This window comes from Pyxicephalus adspersus, chromosome 12 (genome assembly GCF_032062135.1).
Source record: "Pyxicephalus adspersus chromosome 12, UCB_Pads_2.0, whole genome shotgun sequence".
NCBI classification, from domain to species: domain Eukaryota; kingdom Metazoa; phylum Chordata; class Amphibia; order Anura; family Pyxicephalidae; genus Pyxicephalus; species Pyxicephalus adspersus.
In genome coordinates this window covers 17,472,246-17,494,300 of record NC_092869.1, presented here as the reverse complement: position 1 = coordinate 17,494,300, position 22,055 = coordinate 17,472,246, and the positions used below count along the sequence as shown (strand labels likewise).

General features: G+C 37.4%; 1 protein-coding gene across 31 annotated transcripts in view; it reads right to left on the bottom strand.

Moving 5' to 3' along the window:
- Positions 1-22,055, bottom strand: part of GPHN (gephyrin) — a 401,006-nt gene that overhangs the window by 144,232 nt on the left and 234,719 nt on the right. For 10 of the 31 annotated variants that reach the window (XM_072428975.1, XM_072428977.1, XM_072428985.1 and 7 more), the window contains 3 exons: positions 18,433-18,489; positions 5,321-5,392; positions 3,558-3,599 (listed from right to left, as the gene is read on the bottom strand). The exons of 4 other annotated variants lie outside the window; for them this stretch is intronic. In XM_072428975.1, the coding sequence (XP_072285076.1) occupies positions 3,558-3,599; positions 5,321-5,392; positions 18,433-18,489 (171 nt within the window). The remainder of the gene's footprint in view (positions 1-3,557; positions 3,600-5,320; positions 5,393-18,432; positions 18,490-22,055) is intronic. 17 more of the 31 variants (XM_072428981.1, XM_072428984.1, XM_072428991.1 and 14 more) reach the window with 4 other exon arrangements.

Below are 22,055 nucleotides of genomic sequence, written 5' to 3'. Positions count from 1 at the left end.
ATTATTCCATTTCAGTTCAGAGGATAAGGTTCGGAATCTAACAGCATATTGACCTACTGAGAGAGAGGCTTCACGTAGGCTCAAAATCTCAACAGCTGCCGAAGAAGCCCGGCCAGGTTCATCAAAGACTTTGCAGAATGTCTGCAAAAAAGGCACCGAAGTTTCCCAGGATGGGATCCCTCTTTCCTCGGAGGGGCAAAGCCCAAGCATGTGCCTCTCCCGACAATAATGAAATAAAAAACACCACCTTGGTATGTTCAGTGGGAAAGTTTCAGGGCTGTAACTCGAACTGAATTTGGCACTGGTTCACAAATCCTCAACAGAGTTTGGGGTCCCTAGAGTAGCGAGGGGGGCTGGAAGCCGAAGTGTAGAACATGGCGGCAAAGCATCTGGAACTGCAGTGGGTACAGAAATCCCAGGTACAGGAGCTGGGGTTGTAGTTGCAAAGGCAGGGGATTGGCTATTGGCTGACTGGAGCCCATTAGGGCATTCATCCCATGTCGGGAGAAAGTCCATAACTTTAACTTGGAGTGACTCTTGTTTCTGGATCTGCTCACATAGGTCCTGCATGGAATCAGGTAGGGGAATGTCAGTGGGGTCAATGGCCTGAACAACTGTCACGGCTCCACAAGGCAAAGTGGTGGGCCCACTGTGTCACTCCTGTGGGTGGAGACGTGCACGGAGCGCAGGGTCTTAGTAGTAGCTTGGTCTTCCCCAGAGCTTCTAGAGGTGAGGATATTGTGCAGCAAGCTACTGCCAGGTTGCGGCCTCCATGCTTGCCAAGGCAGGTGACTGCCAACAAGCAGGGTACAAGTGTAGTACAAAAGGGAAATCCTGGAGGGTAGTAAGTCAAGCCAAAAGGTCAGGATCGGCAGCAAACAAGGATGGTCAGGAAACAGGAACAAGCTGGGGTCGGTACACTGAGAATCAGGAACAATAAAGATAAACGACAGTAACCTGGAAGCAATGCAAAAGGAACTCCTTGTTTAGGCAACTTCCTGTTGCCAGGTCACTTCCTTAGGAAGGGAAGATAGGAGTGGATCAAGTGAGCCGCAGACATCAATCCCACCAGCAGAGGAAAAAGCTGTTGCTAGGATGGTCTGAGGGGGTTATTTAGATGTTGGCCAGCAGAGGGAGTGCGTCTGCGGAATACTCTGGTTCTCTGAGGTAAGGGAGCAGCTGACAGAGAATCACCTGACTTGGAGCAGGAAGTAAACAGAGTGTTGGATCCAGAGGCAGAGATGGTGCTAGCAGCAGGGGGCCGCAGGAAAGATGAGCAAGAAGGAGGCACAGGTGACCTGGACTTGCGGGAATCTGTGACAGCAGCAACAAGAAAATTGAGTACTATCCATGATATTTTTTTTATATTATTTAGGCTTATTATATAAGGTTTTGTGGGTAGAAAAAAAAGGATCACGGACAGTACTTATTTGTTTTTGTTGCAAGGAGTCTGAAAAGGTCCACAAATATCTTTTGAAAGAATGCTGGATATAGAGACTGTCCCATTGCTGTCAGACCCTTAGCCATAAAACTAAAAGAACATAGGTGGTAAGTTGGTTCACCCATTGTATAGAGAGGTGAGGGGTTACTGATATGAACTTTAAGTGGATGGGTGAGGGCCTGGCAGCAATGTGACAATATGTGTTGGGGAGATATTAGGGAAATGTTAGTTTATCACTGACTGTTACTTGGAATATATTTTTTGGTATTGGTAGGCACTTTCACCTTAAGTTGATTTTCAGTGATAGAGTTAAATGTTTGAGAGGGTTAGAGAGATTACTGAGGCTTTCTCCTTAGTTTGTTTTATGGTGTTTCTCTTTTTTTTGTTTTGGATCTTTCAACATAGATTCTAAGATAAGACTGGTTGGTGTAAGTTTGGGAAAGAGACAATAGTTTTTGGAATACTGTTTTTTGGAAACAATTTGTTTCCAATTAGTGGTTAAGTAGTATTTTTACCATGAGTGTTAGCAATTTTTATTAATTTTTTTTGTAGCCTTTGGTAGCGTGTAATTGATTTGGAATTGACTGTACATTTACTTGAGAATGTGCCTTATGATGCCCCTCTGTCATTGATCCCAACGTCAAATTTAAGGGGAGGTCTGGTTTCTGGATTAGCGCGTTGGACCTGTAGGTGGTATGTATAAAATATGATTTTATTACTTAAGGTAAGCATCACACAATGTTTTTATATATTGTAGACATTGATATTTATGTATGTTTATGAGTAACATTGAGGGCACCAACTGTGCCTGTATTATTGTAATCTCATTTTGAGATAATATTTTATGCATTTTTTATATATTTGTTGTATTTATGGAATTGTAATAAAAAGTGTGTATTTTTACAATTAGTTGTATTTAAATGTATGTAAATTGAATATGTTGAAGTCTTAAAAGTCCCTTTATTGGCATCCTGCCAAGAATTTTTTTTGAGTTGTGGCTTCTTTCTAAAGGGTTAGCTGTTTGCTGGGCACCATTTTGTGAGGTCTACAAAAAGCATTGGAATCCCCTGGAGCTGACCTGTCCAGGTCTGTTTGACACTGTCCCGACCAGAACTGTTTGACACTGTCCCTACCGTCACAGCTTAATGCATCATGAATATGGTGAGGAGAAATATGCTAGTAGAGGTCCTAATTTAATTCTGTGCATCTAGAAACAAAAATATAGACATCAAGACCTATTCTGTACAATTATTTTTTGGCCCTAAGCCACCAAAATCATCTATACATACATTGTACATGGCTGGATCAAACAAATTAAACATCTGTTTAGCAAAAGTAGATTTACAGTTTTATGTAAGCCACATAGGCTATCATGGAAATGAATGTAATCACTAAACAATATTGCATATTATGGGAAGCAAAGCCACAGTTTCCGCTAAAGATAATAAAATTCTCATCACACACACTATACAGTTATCATTCAAAGCAAAGACACTAACCTTTCTATTATGATCAACAATGGATACAGAAATAAAATGGATGTATTATTTCAGTAAAGTACTTCAGCCCCTATCTACACAATGGAAGTTACTAGAATGTCAACCAGTTTGTTGGAGTATAAGGAAATTGTTATAATCATCTTTCTTACGTCCACAAAAAACTTATTAATAAAAAAAAACTTCAAAAACAGCTTATGAATTGGGATAAATGATACTCATTTTATTTATTTTGTACTTGTTCTATTTATGTCACATAGGCTACAATAAAGGTACTAAATGTTACCTGATGAATTTACTTTGTACAAAGAATATATTTAATGTATAGATAGATAAAATGATTATCTATCTATTAGTTTCTTTACTCTTTTGTGCAGTTGAGATAATGGTCTATGTTGCAATAATTACACACAGCCACAGTGAATTTAAACAATATACAAACACAAGAGCAAGGTGAGCATGCAAATACATATTTTTATGCTATTTGTTCCTCATTTATGCACAATTTTAGGCAAAACAAAAAATAAAAAATTGAATAATACACAGTGGAGGTGAGGGTGAGTATGTGAACTATGAAAGGGGAAAATAAATTGTAAAAAAAAAGGCACATGCAAGTATACCTCCGAAACACTATAGGTGGATGAGCAGGAAGGAAGCCGAGCCTGGTTGTGCAGTGAGGGAAAAGAAAACACGGTTAAATAAGGAATGGTGTTAACAGAAAAGTTTCAGAAGTAATTCTGCAAATGGTTTTAGAAAAAAAAAAAAAAAAACAATAGCAGGGGGTTCATTTAAAATCACTGACATTTTTTTCCAGTACAAATATATTTTCAAAGGGTAATGTGAAATTTAAAAAAATGTTTTTTGTTTTTTTTTGCCAAACAAAACTACACATAACAGAGGGACAATCAAAAATGATGTTTCTCATATGCATGCTTTTTTTTCTTTCCAATATTAGTGACAAGTTTAAGGGTTAAATGTGTCACTGAAAATTCTAAAATCGTTGAGTAGATCAAATAAATAAATCAATAAATCTTACTAGTTCTTTGACCAAATGTAATACAGGGTAAATTCACCAAAACATTTTGATTTTCATGCAATATTACACAAACAATTCTAAATTACATAAATATTGTTTTTTTAATTAGATGACAACTTTAAAACCATCCAGGAAACAGTTTCCATATATCAAGCCTGCAGACATACCAGGAACATATATAAAAAAAAAACATATAATATAGTTTTGTAAAAAAAAGTAAATCACATTTCCAGTGTAAAATCAGGGGAAAAAAAAGAATTGTTTTGTTTTTCAAAATATGAAAAGAACAGTATTGTCTAGGTCTAAAGCACATTATTATAAACAAAACAAAATGTGAAACTTTAATTTGTTCCTTTTGAAAAAATTTTTAGAGAGTCTTAAACTCAAAAACAGTGTATTATATACTTTCAAATAATTTAGAATATCTACCCATATACAATACAGTATCTAAAATCTTAAGTATCTTTGGGCAGATTCTTTTGACTGATTTAAACTCTAATAAACTCTAATAAAATGATCATGCAGCCTATATGAATTAGTCAAAATCTATTTAATGCCTATATTAATTATTCAGAATGTATTAAATGGTATGTATTCCATTAACAAGATAATCAATTCTATAAAGTCTATTACTGTCACATTATTTTTCTCTTTAGTTCAACACCAGTTACACATATTCTCAGCAAGCGAAGGAATTATTTTGTGATATACAGCTCTCAGTTCATTAACTTTAATGGCCAGGGCTGAGCACACTGCAAATAGAAAAACAATCCTTAAATACATGCTGGGTGTACTCTGACAATATTTATAAAAATTACAAGGCACTGTATAGTGGTGCCACTTTAACTGCAATCCAATTTGCATCAGAATGCAAGATTTTGGAGATGGTTTCATATTTTAGAAGAAATGTAATTATGCCCTAAAATGATTTAAATTTTTTTTCATATTAACACATTGATTTTGTTCTATACACATACAAATCATCATGCAGTATGCCTTGCAAAAAAAGTTGTAATTACTAAAGTAAAGGTTTCTGTATTTTTAATTTGATATATATCGGATATATTTCAAGTATTATTCAACCCAGATATTTTTTTCTTTACCTGTCAATATATAATCTGAATCCTCACCAAATATTAGGACATTTAATGTTTTTAAAAACAAATTTAATAATGGAGAAATTTAGGAGCATGTCAATTCAAAGATGTATATGTAAAACGTAAATGAAGGAACAGGAAAGGCTAAATGAAAAGTAGTGAATATTTGGAATTCTGGTGCTAATAGCCATCAGATAATAAACAAAATATATAGATGCATGAAAAAAAAAATCGCCGAGATAAATCGTACATTTACTCGGAGCGAGAATCCTTTGTCATTGCCTTGAAGGTGATCTCTGAAATTCTCCAGTTTGCGATGAAGCTATATGTGGACATCAGAAAATCAATTGAAAAAGCATCCTGTTTCTTAAAAAAAAGAATGAGTAAAAACCTTTGTTTCAAAATAAAACACTTTCTATCAGTATTTAGCAAACAACTTACATCTTTATATTTCACCAAACATGTAGCGCATGCACTGTGGCACAAAAACTGTTCAGAAATAAAACATTCCATTTTTTAAAACAAAATACACATATTTAAACAGTAATTGCCAACTCCATCTCTTAATTGGCCTATTAATGCAATATGTAAACATAACTTTAAAATCTGCATATCAAGAACAGAATATAGAATGTGTAGAGAAAAAAAATTGGAATACATTTAAAAGTAACAAAAAATAAAAAAAGTAAAACGTAGGTAAAAAGAGGTATTACTCATATGCAGTGACATTAGTGTGTCAAAAAAGAAAAAAAAACTATAGCATAATATCACATTCTTTTTTTTAAGAGAAATAACTTTTTCTAACTCAGTTTACAGTCTTAATAATTGCATACTAATTCCACATATCCCCAAATAGTTTTTCTTTTTGGAACTCTCAAAATAATATTATAAATACCTGTAATATTTTAAAGCACAGATTCTATCAGATTTTCAAATCTATCCAGATTAGGAGGGGTACATATAGACAACTACTAATTTAAAACAATGACACCGACATGCAGTTTTGCGTACTAGTAGTATGCAGAATCGGAAAGAAGATGTATAATTTTTACAAATTATGGGAATCTTAATGCTTCCCGAATTCTACCTATCATTTATTAATCCAACCTAATAGCACAAATCATGCTTTAGAGCAGAGGTAGGCAGCTCCAAAAAAACAGGGATCTGCTTAGAACATTTTGAAGTGAACTTAGCAAAATTTCAATACTCACCTAAATATCCCTATTCCCTTACTGCTTTACTCTGCATCACCTGCACTTCTGCCATTATCACTTCCACCTCTAATCCACCAGCACTTCTGCATTTCCCCGCATCCCTCCACTCCCAATTTACACCACTTGCACTCTACTTTTCATAGCTTACCTAAGTCCTAAGTATATTAAGTTCTTAATATAATGGAAAATAATGTGGTTGGCTGGTGGGTAGGCAGTGTGGACTCGGACCCATCCCACTTTTGATGGTGGGGTCCCGATCTACCCATCACATGGCTATGATTGATAGTAGATTGCAATCAGTCTGGTTGTAAACCTATGCTTTAGATAGTCAAATTGTTTAGATTTGTGAAGGTAATTTAAAAAATAATAAAACATAAAGGCAAACTTTTTTAGATTTAGATAGCATATAGAAATAATAGATAATTGTTCTAGTTAAAGTTTAGTTAAATTTGTTCAGGATTTTATCTTGTTTTCCCACTTGTAAAATTCTACCCTATTCTGGGGCCAATCTCAAGTTACAAAATTACATAGTAGGTTAGGTTGCAAAAAGTCCATCAAGTTCAACCACTAGGGAAATAAACATATCCCAGATATAAAACCCTATAAGACATAGTTGGTCCAGAGGAAGGCAAAAAAGACAGACCAATTCCAATCTGGGCTGAGGTGGACAGAAACAGTTATCTTGCTGAGATGGTAAAAAAAAGTTGGAAAAAAAAATCCTAAATCTTAAAAAAAAAAAAAAAAAAAAAAAAAAAAAAAAAAAAGATTGGTATGGTGTGCTACCTACTCTCTCTGGCTAGGCTTTGATAGAAAATGGCTCCATGCGGCACATTTTGTCACTTTTTGTATAAATGCATGCAGTATGTACTGTGTTTGAATCAGCCACTTAATAGTCTGTGTTGGAAACCTGTGTGATAGGATAAAAACACAGGAACATGGCTTTATTTTAGGACAATGTTTGTACTAGACCCATCATGGCAGGATCACCAGGTAAGAGATACTATTGCAGTGTGTACACTTGAGGAGGGAAGACTGAAATCCCTGCCTATAGCAGATTAATGGCTTAATCAGTGTTTTGGAAAATTTTTTTTACTGTGTATTGTAATCAGGAAAGAATTTTTTTATCCCTGTTGAAGCAAATTGTACCAGGGTTTTTTTTGCCCTCCTCTGGATCAGCAATTTCCATAGGGTTTTATATCTGAGATATGTTTATTACCCTCGTGGTTGAACTTGATGGACTTTCATCTTTTTTCAACCTGACTTACTATGTAACTATAGTAGTCTCAGATCCTTCTTTGGTTTACAGTACCATCTGTATGCTGGGGGCACTCAAATCTTTCTGTCCATCCCTGATTTGTCTCCCAAAGTACTGGAAAAGGTGTCATGCTGTCTGTCAGCCATGTCATCATGGATGGTTGACAGATTTCTGAAACTAAAACTGGATAAAGCAGAACTGATCATCTTCCCCCCTCACATTTCAAATAAACCCCTGGCATATTTTTAACTGTTAATAACACTGTTGCTCGTCCCTCCCCTCAGGCACATTATCTTGGCATTATTGTTGCGGTCCCTTCCGTGACTAAGGTTAGAAGATCTGTGAGACAAGCTGCACGTGAGGTTATCTGACAGTCTCTTTGTTTTTACTTGTTTCTGTGTTGTTGTTTGTAATGACCACACCCTTGTATCAGCTGGAGCTGGTGGTCATTACTGCTGATTTAGTCTGGCCTCACACTTCATGCTATGCGGTTGATATTCACTTCTGGGATGTGAAGAGCTGGTGTGTTGTCCTCTCCGGAGTCCCTGCTCCTCTTTTTGCTAATTAAGATAAGTTGAACTACTTTTGGTGTTTTGTTGTTGTTTTGTTGTTACTAGGCCTCAGGGAGACACTGGTTCTTTCATCAGGGAAGGAACCCATAGTCTCAAGCCCAGTCACTACTCCTAGGGCTATTCGGGCCTAGGCTCCCGTCTATGAGTATTCCCACCATCAGGGGATATTCATACTGTCAGGAGTCATGGCTAGGATAGGGTGTCTGTAGGGGGTGACTGTTTCCTTTTCCCTAGCTATTGAAGGCCTAGTCAATTACAATTACATTTTGCCCTCTCTTTTACCCCCTTGTACAAACTCCTATCACCTCTCGGCTGGATGATGATGAGAGCATCCTCCTCTCTGACTTTCCACTAACCAGACTCTCTCCTCTACAATCTATCATGAATGCTGCAGCCAGACTTATCCATTCTTCCTACCACTTCTTTTCACCTGCCTCTCTCTTCTTTGGCTTAAATTTTACCTTAGAATTGAATTTATGCTTCTGTGCTATGCCTTCAAATCCCTCCACAGTTCTTGGCTTGGCCCACTTGGCTTTCTAAACTAAAAGAAACATACACCCCTAACCACTGTCTTTGTTCCTGATTTCCTCTTTCATAACCTCATTACACGCACAGCTTTAAAACTTTTCCAGAGCTGCCCAGATTCTCTGGAATGGTCTTTCACATCCTATTCAGCTTGGTTCTACTTTCTGCTTATTTAAAGGAGTGCTTAAAACCCATCTATTCAAACTTACCTACCCATCCTCTTTTGTCTCCTAAAACACACATACTTACCAACCATTCAATATCCCCCCTCCTATTGCGTGCTACTTCCCTCGCCTCTTAGATTTTAAGTTCTTTTGGGCAGGGTACTCTTCTTTTCCTGTGTCACTGTATCCTTTGCAACCCCTATTTAATGTACAGTGCTGTGTAATATGCTGGCGCTACATGAATACTGTTTATTAATAAAAATAACACCTTTTACACAAATGCTGCATTGTCACATTTGCAGGTACATTCAACTACCAGCATATTCCATTTAGGGAAACCTACAATTTTTTTTTGGGAGGCTCCCCTCCAAGGTGACCTTAAGCAACCATACAGAAGGGACCTAACCTGAATGGTGGACAGCCAAAGAATTACTCCAGCCAAGTAGGTGGCTACACCAGTGCTGAGAAAACACAGGAGGGAAAAAAAAGGAACACTAGGTATATGGACTGCCTTGAAATTATCTAGTTAAGTTTTGAGAGTGGAAACAGAATAACCGATCTACAAGAACTCCCCCCCCCCCCCCCCCCTCCAGAGAAGGAGAGCGATTAAACCAAGTGTTTTTGCACGTGACAAGTGTGGGGAGGGTCTCATCCCCCTACAGGAGGAAGTGAACTGCCCAATAGCCAAGCCTACCTATTACTAGGGCACCTGGCTCAAACAGGGTGGATTCCATTCCCCCCTTAGGGAGGGACTGCCCCAAAACAAAACCACATGTCTCTGACCATGCAGAGACACATTGCATAAAAACAGAGGTATGAAAGAAAGCAAAGGGATGCCAATAAAGAATCTCTACTAGTAATAGGCCACATACCCTGATATAAAATAATGTATATGCAATAAAGAAGAGGAAAGCCAGGGTATTTGCTTAGTGGCAGTGCATTGAGAAAAACAATTTTTTCCTTATTACAGGAAGGTGCATAAAACCATATTAGTGTCTTATAACAATTTGACATAGTTAAGGTCCGAGGGGGTTCTTTTTGACCTGTTAACTAGACGTAGAATTCCTGTGAGAATTAGCAATTCAACATTCTGTGGCCCGAGGTTGCCCTTTCATTGTTTTAATGCACCTTCCTGTTATAAGGAAAACATAGTTTTTCTCAATACACTGCCACTAAGCAAATACCCTGGCTTTTCTCTTCTGCTTTATTGCGTTAAAAAACAGACGCCATCACTGCATGGAGCGCCCAAGCCCTGTACAGATCAGATAACTGATCTATAAACCCCGCTTCCCAACACCAATTAGATGTAAGGGGGGGGGGCCTGGGCGCCCCATGCAGTGCAAGAACTTTCCCCAAAAGTCTAGCAAAGGGGAAGATAGAAAAAAATCTAATAAATATCATTATATTAAATATATGCATTTTTCGTTTTGGCTATTTTTAAGTGTTGGAGACAATGCAATAGGAATACATTTGATATAATAGGTGCATTCTATATTCTAGATACTCAATGAATCTTTTAAATTTGACAACATCACATTATTTAAAACTTTTTGAAAAGCAGTACATAGTTAAATGCTACCCAAACAATATTTAGAAAAAAAAACTCCGCTTCAAAAAAACATTTTAAAACTCATATGTTTTCTTTTAGACTATGATTCCCAGGTATCCTCAGCCCGTTTGCCCACCCCTAGCTTTTTTGTTTTTCCCACATAAAAACATCCACAAAAAGCTAAATAAATAATTCCTCAGGCGTTGCATTCAATCCGTTTTGAAATGTGTGGCTTAATATCTACTGGAATAGTAATTTTAATGCTATCATTATCTGTATAAATTGCATTGTTCACTGCCATCTGCATTGGTTACAAGCCCCACAGGGGTATTTGTGGTTATATAATGGCTCCCCTTTGTTCTTTTTCGTTATTATTTTCAGTGACTTTTATTATATTAAGTGACTATGAACTAACTTATCCCATAAAGGAGGGTAGCTTTCTATATGTAATTTGTGGATAAGGTGCCAAATATTTTTTAAATATAGGTTAGTAAAGGCCGATATTTTGCACATATTTGTCTGACTTGATTATGTAGGTTAGAATATTGTGTGATGATGTTTAGCTGGAAATTCTCTTTTTGTCCCAAACAAGATTTTTAATTGTTTTTTGTTAACTTTTTGTTAAGCTTGTTTAAGAACATTTTTGCTATATCCCTGTTGGGTTAGCACAATTTATTTAATATCAATTACCATATTTTTCGCCGTATAAGACGCTCTGGAATATAAGACGCACCCAATTTTAAAGGAGGAAAATCTAGAAAAAAAAGATTCTGAAAGATTATTCCCCTTCTGATCACTCATGTGCCATTCATACCGGTATTCCCCTTCTGATCACTTATGTGCCATTCAAATTCCCTTTCTGATCACTCTGTGCCTTTCAAATTCCCTTTCTGATCACTCTGTGTCATTCAAAATTCCCTTCTAATGACTCTGTCATTCAAATTCCCCTTCTGATCACTCTGTGCTTTTTTCCACTGTACGGCAGTTAGGACAGTGAACAGCAGGTGGCGCTGTGCCGGCTTCTTTCGCTCTGCTTTACAGACAGAAGACACGATGCTGGCAGAGGAGAGAAGAGACACGCTGCATGCAGCCAGAGACACACGCAGGATCGGGTATCGGGTGAGTATATTATTTTAATTATTTTATAACACATTTGTCGTAAAGGACGCACTAACTTTCCCCCCCAGTTTTGGGGAAGAAAAAGTGCGTCTTATACGGCAAAAAATACGGTATGTCTCACCAACAATAATGTTTTACCAGTATATACTAGTATATGTATACCATATATGAGGTCATCCTAAAGGAATGCAGCATATCCTGTAAGGTTTAAGGATGATTATGGGTCAGTACTGGTCAAACCCGGCCATTGTCTTAGCTCCTTCCTGAGTAGTTAAAAACGCAGAGCCATACCTAATAAAGGAGCCTTGACCAGAGCTTGCTGGATGCAACATGTTTCTTTGATCATCTGCCAAGTTATTGATTTCCAGCAGAATCTTTGAGTGAATTTAGTTTTCTTCCGCAGCTAAGTATCTTTTGTTACCGCTTAATAATTGTTATTACAGTATTGCATTGTTTTGTCTATCTATCTTATTGTTAAATAGTATAATCGTTCAAGTCTTTGTGTTATCTCTCTTTGTACACTTCAAATTGAACCCATCAATACTTGCATAAACTGTCACAAATTATATCCGTGACATAACAATCCCCATTTCAATAATTTTTGTTGTATTTCTTTTGCAACAGCCTCGAAATTGCCCTTTCGTGAACAATTTATTTTTATTCTTAGATACTGGGATTAGGGTATACTGTTTTTTAAACTTATGGGGTGTGAAATGTACAGAATTGTGTGGGTAATATTTGGCTATGTACTGCTTTGCAAAAACATGATTACATATAATTTAAAAAGTTCTTAATAAAAAGCATGTTAGTGCAGCTGAGCGCAAGTGGAGGTAATCTGACCTAAGTGTTAACCAAGAGTGTATATTGGTTAGTACTGAATTGGAGCTCCATAATATGTCTGTACACATATATAACGCCTATGCCCCAAACTCCCCCACACTTTGCTTTTTTCAAGACCCGTCTAAAAGGATCGCTAAGGACCCGACTTCCTATAAAGTTGAGGGAGGAGACTTTAATACAGTAATGTATACAAAGGAGGATAGAAGGCTGCCCCAGGAATCTTTAGGTTTACACACACCCCATGTGTTTCCAAACTGTCTAAAAAAAACTCACCAATTACCTGGGCACCAACTCTCTCCTTGACCCACTCCAGTCTGGCTTTATAGCAGCCCATTTCACCCAAAAAGCCCTAACGAAAGTGGCCAACGACCTCCAGAGAGCTAGGTCACAAGGCAACCTTTTCTTCCTCCTTCTCCTAGATCTTTCCTCTGCTTTTGACGTTGTTGGTCACCCCCTAATAATGCAAGTCATGCACTCCATTGTTATTAGTGACACTGCTCTCTTTTGGTTTGCTTCCTACCTGTCTGACTGTTTCTTGCAATGGTAAAGAAACTCTTCTCTCAGTAGTCTCATAACCTACTTCGATTTACAGTACCGTCTGTATGCTGATGACACCTAAATATATCTGTCCACCCCTGACTCCCTCTCCCTCAGTCCTGGATAAGGTTGCATACTGCCTCTCAGCCATCTCATCATGGATGGCTGATAGATTTCTGAAACTCATCCTGGATAAAACCAAACACATGCTTCCCCCCCCCCACATTCCTAATCTCCCCCTGACATATTTTTAACTAATAACAACACTGTTATTTGTCCCTCCCCTCAGGCATGTTGTCTTGTCGTCACCTTTGATTCTGCCCTCTCATTTACCCCTCATATTCGGAATATTTCCTGTCCCTTTCAGCTGTGCAACATCCCCAAAGTCCGCCCCTAGCTGTCCCCAGAGACCACCAAACTCTTTGTACATGTGCTCATCCTCTCACATTTATATATATATATATATATATATATATATATATATATATATTTATATGAGGTGTGGTTAATAAGATTTTATTGGGAAAGTTATTTTTACTTAATTATTTAATATCTTATTGTTATTTGTAATAAAAGGCTTGCGGACCATTTAACCAATCGTGTCTTGGTTATTTTCTGATTGATAATGGGGTGCATAAAGGGGGAGGGGGGAGTGAGTGGTAGTGGGGGGGAGGGGTTACTGCATGTTATTGCTCTGCCGACCCTTAGTCATGTGCTTTGCCTTCTAATCCCTCCACAGTTCTTGTCCCCACTTACCTTTCTGACCTGATAAAAAATACTCTCCTAGATGCTCCGTTCACTCCTCTAATAGCCTACTACTGACTTCCTCATAACCTCATCACACGCATGGCTCCAAGACTTTTCTAGACCTCGACTCTCTGGAATGGTCTTCCTCGTCCTATTGCTCCTACTACCTGCTTATTTAAAAGAGCACTCAAAATCTAATTTTTTCAAACTTGCCTACCTGTCCTCTTCTGACTCTTAAAACCCTCACTACTTCACGCCACTACATATCTCCCCTCCTATTGTGTAATATTTCCCCCACCTCCTAGATTGTAAGTTCTTCGAGGCAGGGTCCTCCTCTCTTCCTGCGTCACTGTCTGTATTTGTCTGTCATTTGCAACCTTTATTTAATGTACAGCGCTGCGTAATATTTTGGTGCTGTTTAAATCCTGTTTAAAATAATAATAGAAAAATCTGTATGTATAGAATGCACAAAATATCCCTATTGCTTTGTCTCCATTGCCAAAACCAGCTAAAATGTACATATTTAATGTAAAGATAAAGTGTAAACTTTTAAGATTTTTCTTTTGTTCTTTGTCCATTAAACTTCTATTGAATGCTAATGGCAACCATTATTTTATAGGGAATGATAAATGTTTGGAGCATAGATAAAGCTGTATATGAGGAATCCTTCTGAAGAGACTAAAGCTACGTACACACTTCCAATTATTATCGTTGGAAAACGAACGACCCTGCACGATATCTACGAACGATCGTATAGCACCGATCCTGCACATAGAGATAACGACACGATCGTTCGTAGATATTGTACACACAATAGATACGATCGTTTGAGCGATAGAGGAACTATGTGCACGACAGGAAAGTGAACGAACGTTCGTTCATTACGCATGCTCAGCCCATGGACGATCAACGAACGACCGTACACACGAACGATGTTCAACGATCGTCGTCCAATCCGATCCGCCGGTCCGGTCGTTCGTTTCCAACGACTTTCCTCGTTCGTCGGCATCGTTGGTTACTTTTTTTACTAACGATTTTTGCCCAATCGATCGTTTGTCGTTCGTTTTGAACGATAAAAATTGGAAGTGTGTACGCACCTTAACAATTTGATTGATTTGTGAGTAATTGGGTTAATTTGGTTCTGTTTAAACACTAGTGAGCAATGTGTGTGTATATAGTTTTGTAGAACATAGACTAGGCACTGGTTTCGCCTATAAATAGGGTTATGGGTCACTGTCTCACAGTGATTTACACACGTTTTTATTATTATGATTATTATTAAACAGGATTTATATAGCGCTAACATACTACGCAGTGCTGTACAATAAATAGGAGGGGCAAATGACAGATGAAAACAGACCGTAACACAGGAGGAGAGGACCCTGCCCCAAGGAGCCTACAATCTACGAGGTGGGGGAATTACCACACAATAGGAGGGGAGAACATATATTTATTTACATTTTGTCACCAATGTTGTGTTATTGGGGCACCATGAAAGTTATGGAAGTCGTATGTGCTTCTAACTTTTTAGAAATAATTAATAATGGTGTTGGCAATATATTGGTTTAAAAAAGATTAACCCCCTAGCGGTAATCCCGAGTGTGACTCGGGGTGGAATTTACATGCTAAAAGCGATAATCCTGAGTCACACTCAGGGTCGCTAAAAACATAAAAAATGCACGCGACGGCTCGGGGGGAGGAGCATTGGGAAATTCAAATAATTTTGTATCGGATTCAATACAAAATAGCTGTAAGAAATCTTTATATAATATATACATTGGGAAGAAGTATTTGATCCCCTGCTGATTTTGTACATTTGCCCTCTGATGAAGAAATGACCAGTCTATAATTGTAATAGGTTTATTGTAGCTGTGAGAGACAGAATAATAACAAAAGAACCCTCAAAAACCCAGTGCTCAAAAGTTAGATGTGCATTGTAATGAGTGAAAAAGGTATTTGATCCCCTATCAACCAGCAAGATTTTAGGCTCCCAGGTGTCTCCACTATATGCAGATAACGAGCTGAGATTAGGATCACCCTCTGTAACGGAGTGCTCCTAATCCAAGCTTGTTACAGTGCCTGTTTAAAAGACACCTGTCCACAGAAGCAAACAATCAATCAGATTCCAAACTAGCCAGCATGGCCAAGACCAAAGCGCTGTCTAAGAATATCAGGGACAAGATTGTGGACCTACACAAGGCTGGACTGTGTAGGTCTACAAAAAATATTAGACATGTTTCCGTGAGCTATGCCTAAGAATTATTGGCCTAAAATGTATAATACATTTCCATGCAAAAAAATTTACCGCTTCTTGCATGAAAATACGGACAGAATTAGAACCCTAGGGGGGTTAGTTTAGTTGAAATTACACCAGTTCATTTTACTATGTATTATATATAGGAAAGGGCTTTTTACTCCAGCTCCTTCTCCATTTTGATACGTCCTTTTGAGACGTATCAGTCTTCTTTTCAAATGTGTTTCTCAGACAATGAAAGAATGAAAGACTGAAAAGGCTACTAAACTGAAGATGCTTACCAACATCCAATAGCTTTAGTCAGAACAGTCATTCCGGCCCGTGCCAACCTTTATTTAGAGGATAGGAGCAACAATAACTTCTGAGGTTTATGTGCTTTTCAAAGATCATAAAATAACACTTTGGAGTGTTATACATGCCAGAGATGACCACTTCAGCTATCTAGTGAATAATAGACTGTGATGCAGTCTAATGTGCAGTAAATTTTACCTTTTCTAATTACTTTATTGGAGTGTATTGAAGACCAGCACCAGGAGATGTGCCCAAGGAGCCTCTGATGAGTCATTCACCTAGAGAAACTTTGTTTACTAATCTAATTGGATCAGTTGGCAAACATTTATCTTTCTCGTGTGTGTGTGTGTATATATATATATATATATATATATATATATATATATATATATATATATATATATACCTTTTTTTTCTAGGTTTTTCTCCTTTAAAATTGGGTGCGTCTTATAGGCCGGAGCGTCTTATAGTCCGAAAAATACGGTATATATATATATATATGAAAAGTGAAGATTTCCATCAGTTCAGAACAAGTACTTTGGAGTACCTACTCCTATGTAGGTCTATGTAGGTATGTAAATGAACTTCATGAATAGCACGAGTCAAAAAATAAGGTGAATATGTGATATTGTGGAAAATATTAGGTCCTGATATTTGCTTTAAATATAACATATGGTCTTTGTTCGAAATTGTCTCTCAAACAGACCTATCAGATTTTCCTTGATCTGACAAGCTACATCCTTCCAGAACCTCTAGTTTACAACACCCATTGAAAAAGTTGGTATTTTGTGTCTCCAGGTGTCATAAAACTCAGATAAGACTAGAAGAGTGGCCCTGATTGAACCCTGAGATGTATTCTGAAACACATTCATAATCTTTATATTTCCAATATACCATTCTGTATAAAGTAGTAGTTGACTGATTTGAAGTTGGATCATTATGGTGAGCAATTTGAGACCAAGGACTATTCACCTAGGCCTCAGGAAAGCCTGGAAACCATGGTATGCACTGTTTTTGTATGTTTTTACTTATTAAACACTATAAAAAGTGTCTGAAGTGGCAGCGGATGGCACTAAAAAAGCAGAAGCATAACTGCGGTTGTCAAGGGTAATGGTGCGTGCTTCCATCTAAGCACATTGTGCAGTCTACCTGTGATGGTGTGTGTGGCAAAGGGTTATCAGAGTGGTGAACCTTGCCCCGTGACGGCCCCTCTTCAGCCTGCTGGTGCGTGGACTGTTGCTTAACGTGCTGGATGTCGATGCGCAGGGGTGCGGGCTGAAAGAGCGTTTGTCACAGAGTAAGGCAGGTATGTAAGGCAAAAAGTACAGTGCTGGAAGTACAGCACAGAGATCCTGATGATAAAAGTGAATAAGAAGAGGGACAACCTAATCCTGCAACCCAGGATGAGCAAATTGAGAACAAAGTACAACCAAAAAGATTCAAACAAAAATGATGCAACACTATTGCAATAATGCAACAAATAATGACAAACAGACTTTAAATGTTTAATGCTGAATAGCAATCCAATTCCATGTTGTGTAGAACCTGAAAGCCTGGATGTTCGTTTAGGGTGCTAGGGCCCTATTTTAATAAATTTTTATTAGCTCTAATGGCATGGTAAGATAGCCTTTCATTTTAGCATGCCTTAGGTGCCATTGAAGCTTGATACATATGATACATAGAACTTGACCTAAGTCTTCATATAGGTACTTTCAAAGATTCCACCCTAGTACCAGAAAAAGATGTAGCAAAAGCAATCCAAACCAGGCTGATTCAATGTGCAATGTCTGATCACACTGATGCAAATGGAATACAAGCTCTATTTGCTATTGCATTTGAAGTCCAAAGCCTTTTGTCACAGGTTTTTAAAGAGCTCACTAAAGGTTTGCACACAGAGGGGCTTTTTAATTTTCTTCTGTTCTGTTCTCTACTTTTGTCATGCCAACAGCAAGTATTGACACTTTCACAGGCTGATCCAAATATGCAGATATGTATTCCTTTTTTCTAAATGCATCCATCATGATTGTCCAATTACATCTAACAACCCAATTTGTATTTTTAACCAAGAGTTATTAAGTCTCAATGACACAAACAAGCAAATTACATGGCCAAAACACCAAAGGAAGTTACATGTGCACTATAAACAGACCGGGGTTGGCAATTGGTATGTTATTTACATTAAAAAAATACAACAATCACAAAAAAGCTACAAAAAACAGTACTGCAAAAGAAAATAAAAGTAAGACAAAGGGGACACAGTAAATACTATTACATAAGGTTTTAAAATATATTTACTTTTAAGGATCCAACTCTATTAGTAACTCCTTTGATTTCATCCGGCCTTCTAATTTGCTAAAGGACAGAAGGTAATTGGAAAAAAAAAAAACAAAAAAAAACAAAAAACAAAGTGTACTTAAAAATGAAAGTACAATTTTGCCAGGCATGCAAATATTTAGCTAGGCAAACTGGTATAATGCTAGACTACAGAAACTTAATAAAGAAACAGAAGCAGTAGTAAACATAAAAGCAGCAGCAACAGAAGCATTTTCATTTAATGCCTAGTTTGTGCAGGAGAAAAAAAAAACATGCCTTTACCAATACAAACGGTTATTAAATTGCTTATAACCAAGCTAGGGAGAAAATAAGTGCAATCTTTCATAGGTATAATTCCCAATGCTTGCAAACTGACACAAGATCAAGTCAGTTTGATACTTGATTTGGGAAGCAGAAATTACAATGTACAGTAGTTCTTAAAATATTTAAATATTACTATTTCTGGGTTAATATGAACTGAACAAATTAACACCTAACATTACTTAACGTTAATCTAGTTGTATTTAGTCAACAATAAAAAAAAACCCAGCTGAATGTTACTAACTACAGATATGCAATGGCCTGGGATAAATGAGAACCTTCACAGAAATAGCTTAACTATAATAAACAAAAGAGTCAAAGTATATTGCACGTATGTTTACTGTAGGTATTGAGTAAAATAATCCAAAGTTACAACTAAATGTTTCTAGAAACTTTTGTGTCAGTGTTGCAAATTAGCTTGGAGGATTTTTGGCTTATTACTTTTACAGAATAGCTTGAACCCAGGGATGTTGGTGGTCCAACAACAGTACTTAAGTACTTAAGTATTGGCAGTATATTTTTGAATGTGGTGGGCACACGGTCAACAATACACATCTAACAGAGGTTCTAAATATTCCTCATTTTTGGATCGCCCAGCTTCACTGATGAAAGTGTATCTTCTCAATGCTTGGAGAGCTTAAGTAAATCAGGCCCAATGATGGGCAAGCCATCTAGTTTTGTTTTACCAAATGTCATATTCTGCATTTAAGCCAAAAATTTCTACTTTGACTTCATCCATCTACAAAACATTGTTACAATCTTCCTGTTTGTCCACATGATCTTTAGTAAACTGTAGACAGTCAGCAATATTTTTTGGAAAGAGTAGTAGCTTTCTCCTTGCTACCTATATCCACCATTGCTGTCCAGTGTTCTCCTGATAGTGAACATCAACATTAGACAATATGAGACAGGCCTTCAGTTGTTTAGAAGTTAGTCTGGGTTGCTTTGTAACCTCTTGGCCCCTTACACGCCTTGAAGTTGGCGTTAGCATTGATGGTCGATTACTTTGGGTAGGGTAACAATAATCCTGCATTGTCTCCATTTAATACAATCTGTTGATTGGTGGAGTCCAAACTCTTTAGAAATGGACTTGTGACCTTTTAAAGCTTTATGGGCACCAACAACTCTTTTTTCTGAGGTCCTTGGTTCAAGTCATGATAAACATCCAAAAATGTGTACTGTCTGTGATTAAGGTTTGATGGATCCCAATTCTTTACATAAAGCAGGGCTGGCCTCTCACTCACATCTGATTGTCATCCCATTGATTGAAAACACCAAATTCTAATTTCATCTTTAAATTATACAAAAATTCTAAGAATTCATTTATTTTTGTCACACACAAATATGTTATTGGATCTTTTTTCTTTTTTTTCAATAAATACAATAACTATAAACAACTATAAATTTTGTTGAATTTGTTTAGCTGGGTTTTCTTCATCTACTTTTAGGATATGTTTAATAATCAGCAGACATATTAGGTCACATTAATATAAAAATATAGAAACATTTCAAAGGGTTCACACTTTTAAGAACCACTGTATGGGTAGCTGAACCTTTGGAATAACAACACTCATTTCTTCTTTATCAAACTCACTTGAGTGTTTAGGTCTCAAATAATTGCATCAATCTAATTTAGTCCAAAACGTTTTCTTTTTTTCTTCCATTTTTTAATAGAACATTCTTACAATAGCTTTCTCCACTAACCATGCAATTCCTATACTTTTGCCTAGGGATCATTAGGACATCCTTGTTCATTGACCACTGCAGGGTGGAGTAACAAATTCATGATTTGCTTTCATTTGCATACAATTACCCTAACAGTGGACTAGTTGACAGAAAAATTCTTAGAAATAGTTTTGTAACATTTCTTAGCCTAGCGAGCAATACAAATTGTTTTTCAGAGATTCTTACAAATGTCATATGTTTGGGCTATGAAACATTTCCAAAAGACTTGTTGTCAATGGAAACCTGTGGCCATATTCTGGGCGAGCAGTAAAAGCACTATAACATATAAAATATTTATATGTTTCAGTTAGAACTGTAAATAAATTCAAAGTTCACAACACATGAAATGGGTTTCTGTGTTACAAAAAGACTTGTAGGCTAGCAGTCGTGTAATCCTACAACAGCCCTGTAAAAATACAACAGTTCTAAGCTGTTAGAAACCAACTAAAATCCAATACTTTGTCCTTTATTACCTTTGATGACATTAGAGAATAAATAACGTTTTATTAAAGTTTTATTAGGTCCAATTCCCCTTTAAATTAACAATATTTTCACACACAGTGTGCGTGATATGTAGTAAAAATACATAGTTCTCCCCAGAGGTTTTTAGCCGGTTGCTCCGCCCGGCTGATTTGAATACCCCGCCCAGCTCTCGGCAGCTCTCATCCTCGGATGCACGGATCTCAGTGAGGCTGCTCTGTGTCATCCGTTCAGAGGATTGCTGCTGCCGATGAGAGGTGAGCACACAGTTCAGCCTTCATGTGAAGGAGACACAGGCAGCCCTGCCCCCATCTCATAGTACGAGCTTGGATTTCTGTTTAAAAAAAATCTGCCTGTGAAATGTATCCACTGTGTATAAAGTCTGCATGCCATTCTGCAGCCTCACAGCTCTGTGTACAAACCTCCATATCTCCTAAACTGTATGTCACAATGACCTGTAACTTTCAGGGTGTACAGGGGACCCTCGTAGATACTAGTTATTTCAGCCCCCCAGGTTCAAAGAATTTCAAGATATGGGGGTCACAAATGTAAAAAGTTTGGGGTTGCCGTTTCAGGGAAAAGTGGAACTAGGAGTCCTGAATTGAAAGTGCAAATTGGGGACCCCGGAACCACAAACATAGCAAGGAACATTGGGGTGGGGCCCCTAAATATATACCTACCTGTCACAAATCTATACCTATGAAACTACTGTCTGCTACTTTGTACACCAATTTGTCGGAGGTGGGGGTACAAAACCCCCTGCAATCTCATAACTACAGCATCATTGGAGCATAAAACACTGTGCCCATTAAAATGGGTTTCCCTGCCCTGGTACACATTCCTGTCCACTTAACTAACATTCCGAACTTTAATTGGGGAATGGGGAGGTGTAAGAAACCAAAAATATAGGTACAAGTGGGGAACATCTGTGACTAACATCCCCTAAAACTACACTCTTAAAACTTAGAACACTAGTAAGTTAGGTCACAATACATGGCATAGGACAGTTGTGGCAAAATACATAGAATAGAAAAATTGGAAATATTAATAGGGCAGGCATTACAAAGTTGTAACAAATA